This window comes from Lottia gigantea (assembly GCF_000327385.1).
Source record: "Lottia gigantea unplaced genomic scaffold LOTGIsca_35, whole genome shotgun sequence".
Classification (NCBI taxonomy): Eukaryota; Metazoa; Mollusca; class Gastropoda; family Lottiidae; genus Lottia; species Lottia gigantea.
The window spans coordinates 208,611-220,847 of record NW_008709190.1 but is presented as its reverse complement, the minus strand read 5'-3'; the positions used below and the strand labels follow the sequence as shown (position 1 = coordinate 220,847).

General features: G+C 34.4%; 2 protein-coding genes across 2 annotated transcripts; both read left to right on the top strand.

The window, feature by feature from the left end:
• Nucleotides 1-10,031: 10,031 nt before the first annotated feature.
• On the top strand, nucleotides 10,032-11,393 carry LOTGIDRAFT_162619 (hypothetical protein; the record flags this gene model as incomplete). The annotated part of the gene is made up of 1 exon (XM_009058634.1): nucleotides 10,032-11,393. One exon carries the CDS (start codon nucleotides 10,032-10,034, stop codon nucleotides 11,391-11,393), a length of 1,362 nt encoding a protein of 453 aa, XP_009056882.1.
• A 90-nt stretch (nucleotides 11,394-11,483) lies between these two features.
• Nucleotides 11,484-11,912, top strand: LOTGIDRAFT_162618 (hypothetical protein; the record flags this gene model as incomplete). Its single annotated transcript, XM_009058633.1, has 1 exon — nucleotides 11,484-11,912. One exon carries the CDS (start codon nucleotides 11,484-11,486, stop codon nucleotides 11,910-11,912), a length of 429 nt encoding a protein of 142 aa, XP_009056881.1.
• Nucleotides 11,913-12,237: the final 325 nt, after the last annotated feature.

Below are 12,237 nucleotides of genomic sequence, written 5' to 3'. Positions count from 1 at the left end.
ATGCCATTTGGCTTGACTAACGCGCCAGCCACCTACCAGCGTCTCATGGAGGATTGCTTTGGAGAGCTGAATCTAAAGATATGTGCTTAATCATATTCAGCAAGACATATGAAGAGCATATAGAGAGTATGTCTATGGTTTCAAGAAGTTGAAGGAGCATGGGCTAAAACTATCCCTGAAGAAGTGTAAATTCTTTCAGGAAAGTGTCAAGTACCTTGGACATGTATCATCGGATGGAGTCTGCACCGATCCGGATAAGAGTGAGTGAGTCCTCCTGTATTAGCCTACACCGATTTCACTAAGCCCTTCATCCTACACATCGATGCAAGTGGAAATGGACTCGGTGCAGTGCTATACCAGGAGCAAGATGGAAAGGAACGAGTTGTTGCCTACGCCAGCCGTGCATTGACAAGATCTGAAAGGAATTATCCTGCGCACAAACTCGAATTTTTGGCACTGAAATGAAGTTTCACCAGTACCTGTACAGTAACACATTTATTGTTTATATGGATAATAACCTGCTCACTTACGTCCTCACCACAGCAAAATTAGATGCGACCGGCCATCGATGGTTGGCGGCACTGGCGAGTTATAATTTTTCTATCGTTACAGACCCGGTAAGAAGAATGTGGATGCTGCCTCTTTGAGCAGATTACCGTCTTCTGAAGAGGGCGACACAGATTATGTAGAACTCCAGCAACATGTCATCGGTGCTCTGACAGGTTTGGAAGTGGAGGATGGGTACTTGTCTTCTGTATGTATGGTACACCAAGTAGTAAGTGATATCTCTTCGATGTCAACACCGCTGGTATCCAGAGAAGCTTGGCCTTGCAAACAGAGAGGATCCACTACTGAGAGTCGTCATAGAGGACATTGATAATGGGAGAAAACCAGCCAACAAGCCTAGGTCACAAGAAGAAGCAAGCCTCCAACGAGAATACAGGCATTTTGTTCCTTGAATCAGGGATCTTGTACCAACGAACAATGTGTGACAACAAGGAAGTGTTTCAGTTAGTTCTTCCAGCAGCCTACAGACATCAGGCAATCAAAGGCATTCATGACGAGGTAGGACACCAAGGTCGAGACTGAACCATCAGTCTAGCTAAGGAGAGATTTTACTGGCCGAGAATTACAACAGACATAGAAGAATATTTAGGAAAATGTCAACGTTGCTTACTGAGGAAATCGTCATCATGTACTTGTCCTTTAGTCAACATCACAACCACTTAACCACTAGAACTCGTCTGTATGGACTATGTGTGCGTTGAAGAGACTTGAAGGAGGATTGACAGTATTCTCGTAATGACTGATCATTTTCACCCGGTACGTGCAGGCAATCCCAGTTCGGAATACTACGGCAAAAACAACTGCCAAGGCCATCTTCGACAATTTCATCGTCCACTATGGGATTCCGAAAAGACTTCACAGCGATCAGGGCAAACAGTTTAAAGGCAAAATAATAAAGGAATTGTGCAAAATCACTGGGATGGATAAGAGCCGAACGAGCCCATATCATCCTCAAGGAAACGGCCAATGTGAACGTTTCAACCGGACAATGCTCAACAGCTTTGGAACCGGAACAAAATTGGACTGGAAAACCTACATTTCCCCTCTTGTGCACGCGTACAACTGTACTAAGCATACAACCAGTGGATTTTCACCCTTCGAATAAATGTTTGGCAGGAAGCCAGTTTTAGCTTTAGGGTCTAGTTAATCAGGATGAAGAAGCCAAGTTCTATTATTCCTATGTCACCAACTTGCGAGAAAAGCTTGAGGAAGTGTATTGGATCGCATCTGAAGACACCAAGAAGAGATATGACATGAGAGCTAGAGGTAATGTGTTGGAGCCAGGCGATAGAGTACTAGTGAAGCGCCTAGCATTCAAAGGACGTCATAAGATCCAGAACAAATTGGAAGATAAGCCATACACAGTGAAGAGAAGACCAAATCCAGATATTCCTGTGTATGAGCTAGTTTGTGAAGATGACTCAAAGCGCAACAGAACACTACATCGAAATCATCTTCTACCAATAGGCACAATCCCCATTCTACCACATCCAGTGCCGAAACTGAGGAGAACAAGGATACGCCAGGAGCAACCAACACATTTTAATGAACACATTTTAATGAACTCACTGTCACAAATTAACTCTATACGCCATATACTATCTCTTTGTTTTCAAGAGGTCTGTGAGTTTGTTCATACCTGAATTGTTCACCTGACTTATCGAACATTTTCACTTATTAGCTTTAATTGGTTTGAGGAGGTTGTTTCAACTTGGTCTGTAGATTACAAGCTGGTAATAGTTTATGGTTTAAAGTTGGTTTATTTTAATGTTTCATTAATATAATTAGGAACCAGAATTAATATAAAGGTATGTATAGGTTTTAATATATCTCAATGTAGCATTTAAATATTAATTATTGGTCTAGGTGATAGTGTTCAATAATTAGTAAATCATAAAATCAAGTAATAGTTTTAACTAAGGCATAATTCGTTTAAGTTATATTTAGTAAAGTCTTCATTTCAAAGACTTTATATTTGTAATTATTTATCTATTTGTCATTATGTATAGTCTGGTTTTTAACTAGAATTTTGTAACATTGTAGATTAAGGATAGATTAATTATTATACAGAACACTTGCCTTCCGAGTGGTTGGAAACCCCTTTCTAGGGTAAGCTTATTAACTGAAGTAGCATAGTTTATTTGTATCCAATATATATAGTATCAACTACTGAGCATTTGTAATAATTTCTATTACACAACAGTCCTGTATCCATTTGTGTAGACGCAATATTTAATTGGATCATCGTATGTATTATATTTGTATAATACCAGGAGCCAGTATTTGTTTTAATTGTGGATAAGGTTATGTTATATCAATTGTGTATATTGTATTTTTAGGGTTTTTATACGTATAGTTAATATTTAAAGATGGTGATGAAACATTCAACTTAGTTTTTTTACTGCTAAGTGGACCCTCTATAACATAATTATTACATATTAAAAAAAAAATCAAACGTGTTTTCAAGAACAAGGGCAATAACTCATATTAAATATTTTTCGATTTTATCGATTTTCGATAGGGTTCATCTTTGGGTGATAATAAACAATTTCAGCAAGTTTTGACAAAATCCGTAAAGACGTAAAGAATTGTGACTTGTAGAGTGTTTACGAGCAATTGTGGACGGACCGACTGACGTAACGATGGACATGGGTGACGGCAATGAACGCTCTACATTTCATGTGGGCGTATAAAAAGTGCAAATTTGCTACATTTTTTTGCAAATTTTTGTACCAGGATCTTGTCAATAAAGTACGAAAACCTTTGCTGTTAATGCAATCTAAAGTTTGCTTTTCAGAATCTTTTCATCATTTACAATTTTTGCAAAAATGACCCTTCTGTTTTCCAACTTTGAACTTTTCACAGATATTATCAAAAAATATTATTAGAAACTAATTCAGCGAAAAAATATAGATCAGAGCATCAATCAACTTTTATGGTGAATTAAACCGTTCAATGTTGTAAGTTGAGCTTACGGAAACACCTTAAAGGCATACCTCCACTTAATTTACCAACATTCTTATTTCTTATCCAAATTTCAGCAAATTTGGTATCTATGTGTATAATCAGTATCTAATTTGATGGAAAATGAATTTGAGTTGTGCGCATGCGCATTACCAACTTTCTTATTTCTTTTCCGAATTTCATCAAACTTGGTATGTATTGTAAAATCAAATTCTGAATTTGATGGAAATATTGAATTTTTGTTTTACGCATGCGCATTACTAACTTTTTTATTTCTTGTGTATAAACAAATTCTGAATATAGTGGAAGTACTAAATTTGTTGTGAGCATGCACAATACCAACTTTCTTATTTCTTATCCAAATTTCTTTCAAACATGTATGTATTTGAATAGATAGTTTCTAAATTTCAATGATATATGGATGTTTATGTTGTGTACATGCAAGGCCTTAACCCTCCACCTTCGTATGTACCTGATTATCATGACACGCCCTGCGTCAGTAATGTTAAAGGAACAGTTTTATTTTTTTTTAATTTTCCTTAGGTGATAATAAAAAATTTCAACCAAGTTTCATCTAAATCAGTCAATAATTTTGCCTCCCGGTAAGTTTACAAGCTAAAAATTGAATGTATTTTTAAGAACAAGCGCAATAACTCATATTAAATATTTTAACATTTTTTCAATAAGGTTCATCCTTGGGTCATAATAAACGATTCAAGTTCCTTCAAAATCTGTCAATTGGGCATTCTAGAATGTTTAAGAGCTAAAAACTGAATAGGGCAATAACTTATATCAAATATTTGTCGATTATTTTCAAATTCACTTGGGTTTATTCTAAGGTGATTACAAACACTCACACCAAATATATATCGATTTTTCAATAGACAATTGCCTAACAGAACTAAAGGACTTCTAGATAATTTTCCACATAACATTTTAAATAAATTTGAAAAAATTGGATTAAAAATGACAACTATATTAAATAATTTCTGATTTAATTTTATGAATATTAAGTAATATGAAAATGTCACTTACCGATATACTTTAATAATTACTGAATGCAGTTTATTTCTTGTTTTTTCATATTGTATAGATTCTGAATTACTAAGTACATGGTCAACCATTTTATTGCATTCTTTATCATCAACAGCACAAAACATTTCTCTTTCATTGACAATAGGAATTATGCTATCCAAATGACTAAGTCTATGACAAACCTGTAATTAAAGATAAACTTGTAGGTACCCATGTCAATTTAGCAGTGCTACCTACAAAATTGTAGTCTATTAAACTAAAATAATGTGCTATTACAGATCCATTATAAACAAAATGTTCAATGAAAAACAAGGTTGAAATCATACCAAAATATATACAAGTCTAGCAAGATTCCAAATCTGATAAAAAGCAAAGCCTACATCTCATTGATAATCCTTTAGCGACATTTAGGGGTAGAGATCACATTAAATATTAAGAAAATCACATTTACAAAATTTATTTGAAATTCTAGCTTATCAATATACGTCATAATACCACTATAACATATGTGTTTTGAATGTTTGCGGATTTCAAATAACACCAATACAATCTAGCCAGAAAACCTATTGTCTGAGCAAACAACTTTCAGCCAAAATTTAAGACTTTTTTGGTTGAAATTTCTAAGAGAAAAAAGTGCTTCTTTTCAATGTAAACTTACAAATTTTGATATTTTTATCAATGTAAAGACATTGTTAGACTAACAGTACTATTGAAATTCTCAACAACCACCATCCTTCTATCAAACTAACCGCAAACGTGAGTGACAAAAGCATAGACTTTCTCGATACCACAGTCTTTAAGGGAGATTCCATAGCAGAAACAAATAAACTGGATATTAAAGTGTATTTCAAAGAAACTGATACTCATCAACTCCTGCACAAGAGCTCCTTTCACCCAAAACATACCTTTTCTGGTATAATTAAGTCACAAGTTTTACGATTTCATCGAATTTGTACAAGATCTTCTGATTTCAACCAAGCCTGTACGATTGTTTTCTCAAAACTGAAAGAGCGTGGATACTCTAAACGATTTTTACGAAACATAAAAAATTCCACCTTAGCACAGATAGCAGCTAAAAACAGACTTTATGCCGAAGTACCTCCAGGTTTAAGAAGTGCTCCATGTTTGTCCAGTAGATGCAAAACATGTCCCTTTATATCAGAAACTCATTATTTTGTAAGCAACTCTACGAATAATAGGTACCCGATCCAGGAACATCTAACATGCGAACATTCGAATGTAATATATTTAATTTCATGCAAGAAATGCCCCAAACAATATGTAGGAGAAACTAAGAATAATTTACGAACTCGCTTTAATGCTCATAGGTCAGACATCAAATTAAAGAAAGACAAGCCTGTTTCTAATCATTTCAACCTCGACGACCATTCAATGGACGATCTCACCCTAATCCCAATTGAGCGTATAGAAATTGACTTGCCCGAAGATGAAACTACCAAATTCCGTCAATCTAGGGAGGCCCATTGGATTGAGACATTGAATACAGCAAGACCTATAGGACTAAATATTCATCATAATGTAGGCATAGCACCCTTTGTTGTCCCCTTTAATACAACCAGCAATCGAGCAAGCAAGATAGTTCATGCCCACTATAAGAGCCTTCAAGAGAAATTCCCCCATGTCTATAAGCAGAAAATGATAGTTGCATATTCAAAAAATAAGAACTTAAATGATAATATTGTTCATAGTAAACTAAAAACAATCAGTACATAACAGATACTATACTTCTCGCCCATCGGGCGAGTTATTTTTTCTAATTTCAGATCAGAATAAGAACAGAAGAAAACCCAATATCAAGACCCTTAATCCTAATTTCTAAATAAAGTGTCTGCTCCACCCTAGGCCTGTACATTTGGGAGAATCAAACCCTCCCTTCCCCGAAACCTAAGAAATTGTCACAAGTGGAACTTATGTATTTAAAACTGTTGCAAACCCCACCCCCTTCATGTTTCCGGCGCCTACTGCGTCTTCAGCTGTTACACTCTTGCATCGCTTCGCGACGCTCGCTTATCGCACCTCCGGTGCTCACATAATATACATTTAAATAACCACCAACTTTTAAAACTGTTGCAAACCCTCAACCTAACCCTAGGAAATGTCACAAATGGAACTTATGTATTTAAAACTGTTGCAAACGCTCAACCTAACCCTAAGAAACATCACAAATGGGACTAACGTATTTAAAACTGTTGTAAACCTCACACCTTCAAGTTTCCAGCTCCTACAGCGTCTCTCTAACTGTTACGCTCGCGCATCGCTTCACGACGCTCGCTTTTCGCACCTATGGTGCTCACATAATATACATTTAAATATTCACCTACTTTTAAAACGGTTGCAAACCCTCAACCTAACCCTAAGAGATGTCACAAATGGAACTTATGTATTAAAAACTGTTGCAAACCCTCAAACTAACCCTAAAAAATGCTACAAATGGAACTTATGAATCTATAACTGTTGCAACCTAACCATAAGAAATACCACAAAGGGAACTTATGTATTTAAAATTGATGCAAACCCTTAACATATTCCTAACAAGAAATGTCACACTCTTTTCAGCTATTAAATTTATTTAAAATTGTTGCAAACCCCACGCCCTATGGCGTCTCTCCAGCTGTTACGCTCTTGCATCGCTTCGCGACGCTCGCTTATCGCACTTACGGTGCTCACATAATATACATTTAAATAGCCACCTACTTTAAAAACTGTAACCCTAAGAAATACCACAATGGGAATTTATGTATTTAAAATTGATGCAAACCCTTAACATATTCCTAACAAGAAATGTCATTCTCTTTTCAGCTATTAAATTTGTTTAAAACTCCACGCCCTTCATGCTCCAGCTCTTGCGACGCACTCGCTTAAATTGCGCTATTATAGAAAAGGTTTTATTTTAAACTTTTTCTAAAATAGCACAATTTTAGCTAGAAATATCTGATAATAGAGCCGAAAATAGCAGACTGGGTACTTAAAATAATTCTAAACTTTTTCTAAAATAGTGCAATTTTAGCTAGAAATAGCTGAAAATAGAGCCGAAAATAGAGAAGTGTGGACTTTTTTTTCTAAAATAGCGTCTAATAGCTAGCTATTCTCAAATATAATCGACACTTCATAATAATTGCAATAATAGCGTCATTTTAGCTGGAAATAGATTAAAATAGAGCTGAAAATAGCAGGCTGGGTACTTAGAATAATTTTAAATATTTTCTGTAATAGCGCAATTTTAGCTAGAAATAGCTGAAAATAGAGCCGAAAATAGCAGACTGGGTACTAAAAATAATTTCAAATATTTTCTATAGTAGCGTAATTTTAGCTAGGAATAACTGAAAATATAGCCTAAAATAGAAAAGTGTGGACTTTTTCCAATTTTTCTAAAATAGCGTCTAATAGCTAGCTATTCTCAAATATAATCGACACTTAATAATAATTGCAAAAATAGCGTAATTTTAGCTAGGAATAGCTTAAAATAGAGCCGAAAATAGCAGACTGGGTACTTAGAATAATTTAAAATATTTTCTATTATAGTGCAATTTTAGCTAGAAATAGCTAAGTTTGAATGATTTTCTATTCTGATTTCTAAAATAGAGGCTATTTTGGCACTATTCTCGAGCTATTTTCTATTTTAAGTGCTAAACTCAGATCCTGCACCTTCATGGGTGGAAGGCAGTTGAATACCGGTAATGACAATATTTTGAAAACCTCCTCGGTTGAGTTCATTCAAACCATAGGGCCTTACAAGTCAAGTCTATGAATCCATAGAGCTTTTGCACTGTCTGATTGTGCAGAAGCAAATCCCAGTTTGTTATCGAAATCTCAATTTTTTTTTAGTCCGAATTAGACACACCTCACTGACCTTAGACTGCACTAGTTGCAGTAACTACAGTGGGGCCTCCTTTATACGGTTGCCAATAATCTGGAAACCCTGAGAACTGCACACTTTTTAATGGGGACGGAATATTTGCTATGTAAAATTACTTGTTAATCCAGGGATTTGGTTTCCTAATTGGGATTTAATCCATTAATTTAATAACATGTAAGCCTTTTCGTTCAATCATACCTGAATACCATTTATCAGTCAGTAATTCTTCATTGTCATCTTTCGTTCAGTCATACCTGAATTCTATTATGGCTACCGAACACATCAAATTGTTAGCTCTTGGTGTGATTGTTCTTAAAGGTCAAATTCAACGAAAATAAAACCCCTCTGTGGATAGCCCATCCCCGGCAAATGTTAAAAATAAACAAGTCCGTCCGATTGCAAGCTCCGAATGTTGTAACATAGTCACGCTACACCTGCTTAAAAATGTTGACAGTTTAGACTGAAGTACATCCTCTTTTTGTTACGACATGAGAGCCATTCGAGAACCCGTGCGAAATTTACTGAGGCCTACTTCTACTTGACTGGATCTAGGCATGGCTCATTTCATCGATAATAGTGATAGTGAGGGCGAAATTCCAGAGGTAGATTTGTCAATACGAATTCAACCCTATATGTTCCATCCTGTACGAGAAAATCTGCAAAGGGAAAGTGACGATTCTTCTAGCTCTAGCTCTTCTGAAGACACAAGGTGAAAGTGAAAGTATTTGGTAGGCTATAAAATATTATTTATTTACTAATTCATTATTATTCCAAAGTATCTGTACATTTTATTATTTTTTCAATTTCTAACCAAAAGCCATCTGGTAAATTTATTTCTTCAAATAGCACCAAATGATAAAATAAGTCACATGATATTATCCCAGGTAAATACGGAAGGAAAGTGAAGGTAGACTTGGAATTATTTGGCTCTACTCTACCGTGGTCACAAATTCAGTGGTATATTGAAATCTGTCGATTTTTATTAAAGTTATTTAATATATTGAAACTAGTATTTCAATTATTTCAATTCTCATAAAATTAATGAAGACAGTAAATGATCATTATTCAGCCTTTCATGTGCAAGTGACATTTATGTTTAGCCTATATCATTATTTAAAGGTGCTAATAGTAATGTGTAGGAATTAATTTGCTCCCATGTTCTTATTATTATTCAGGTGCAAATGTGAAAAGTGCAGATCAGTAGTACTAGACCTTTCAATTTGGTCGCACGGAGACCTAAACAACCTACATTCCAGCAATTCCCTCCCAAAAAAGACCTAAACACCCTACATTTCATAAATTCTTACACCAAAAAGACCTAAACACCCTACATTTCATAAATTCTTACACCTAAACACCCTACATTTCATAAATTCTTATACTAAAAATACCTTCATTCAATTCCTACATTCCATCAAAAAAAAAGCATATTAAAAACACCCTTATATAAAATAACATAACATCAGGTTTTTAATAGCCTCATTTTAAGTAATGTTATTTTTAGTCTAGAAACTTCTAGGAAGGGAGATAACTCTTTTTTGGAAAAAAAACAGACCACAATTTTCTACTCTATTTTTAAACCTTAAAAATGGCAAATAAAATATTAGATCCAATCTTTAGATTATACGATCCGATTCGTTATTCATTTAACAAGAAAAAAGAGGATTATATTATCATCTCACCGACTGTTGGTTCTAAATCCCAATTGAATGATGGTGGTATAATTACCTTCGAAATAAATTCATTATTGAATTGGTTGCTTCTTTCCGATACTTATTTCAAATGTGATTTCAAAATTAAAGATGGAACTCCCAATGAAAATCGTGTTCCACAAACTAATACAACGTTAGAAAACAATTTCTTTCCATCTTTATTTAGCGAGATGGTTTTGGAAGCTGGTTCAAATCCGATAGAAACAATTAAACATCCTGGGAAATTCGACACAATGTTGAAAACAGTTTTATATCCTAAAGATTTCGATTCAGTCTCAGGTTGTATACCCGATGTTGGCGATGGAAGTGTTTTAAAAGAACTGGTAAGAAATCTTGCAAATGATGCTGATTTAGCTAGAGTTAGAGTTGTTGCTCGAAACACAATAGAAAGAGTAGCACGAGCAGCTAATCATGGATTCGAAAAACGAGTATTTCAGTATAATAAAGTTGTTGAGAATAATAGGTGGGGTAATTACGTAAATTGGAAATTGTATCCTTTATTCGGTCTGTTGGAACACAGAAAGGTTTCCATAGGGTTACCATATAAAATTCATCTACAAAGAGAAATCAATGATGATAAGATATTCTTTGGAGAGAATGCTTCAAATGCAAAATTAGAAATAACGAATCTCCAACTTTTCATACCCGTAAAAACATCATCAACTGAAGTAGAAACGAGAATATTCAACTCATTAACTAAAGATATTGAAATAGCTGTTCTTCATCGTAATACGGTTGGTAGCATGACTTTAACTGGAGAATCCACCACGTGGCCAATCACTAACACTATTAAACCAGCAAGATATTTAATGGTTGGTTTCAAGAACTTACCAAACTCTCAGATTAATAACAATAATGTCTTTAGAGTAGCAATGAACCAAACTCAAGATCCTTTAATCCATAAAGTTCAAGTAAGATTAAACAACGATAATTATCCTAACCAACCTTTAACAATTAATCCAACCACAAAGGATTATAATGAATTGTATAGAAACTATAAAAATATGTGTGAATTATTTGGAAATCTACCTCAGTTTGAATATGTAGATTTTGCACTTAATCATCCAATCTTCTGTTATGATCTATCAGCTCATCAAGAAGATCTTTTCAAAACAGGAGTAAACATAAATATTAATATTGAAAAAACACAAGGAGATGTAACTGGTTATTGTTTACTACTCGAAGAAGCAAAACATTTAATTAAAATAGCAGATAGAAGAGTGATAAGAATTGAGTAAAAAATACACCCTTAAAAGTGAAACCAGAAACTTTAGTTATGAATATAATAGAAGCTATTGAAACAGCTTCCCCAACTGTAATAACTTTCAATGGTAAAAACAATCAACATAACTAAAAAACTTATTGATAAATACAAATATTGTAAAGTCAGAGATGATATAGACTTAGAAAGAATTGATGCTAACACAAAGGAAGGTGGATTTTTACCTTTCCTACTACCTTTAATATTTGCTGGTATAGCAACTGGTGGGATATCTGCCGCAGTAAGTTCTGCCAGAGAAAAGAAAATTGCTGCAATAAAAGCTGCCGACGAAAAGAAAGTAGCTGAAGTAAAAGCTGCTGAAGAACGTAGACACAATTTAGCAATGGAAAAGTTGGCAGCAGAAGGAAAGAAAGGTTCAGGAGTGGCAGATATATTAGGAACAGTTAATGAATTTGGAAAACGATTTGGGGAAGAAACCAAGAAAACTGTTAAACAAGGATTAAACTGGAGAAGGAATATATCTTTCAAAGTATAAAGGAGATGGAGTGATTTTTGGAACAAAATAAAATAATAAAAAATGGGAAAGAAATTCAAACATTCAGAAATATTTCCTAGTAACCCAATGCTTATGTGTATATGCGGTAGTTCCGGTTCTAGGAAAACTCATCTCACTTTTAACATTTTAACAACACCAAACCTTTTAGATTTCGATATCTACACAACAACACCAGAGCAATCGTATTATCAATTCCTCAAAGCTTTAGAATATTTACCAAAGAAAGATGTTCAAGACATATTTCAATATTATGAAGAAAAGCGATTGAATATAGTGGTATTATAATTAGGACAGNAGATGATGT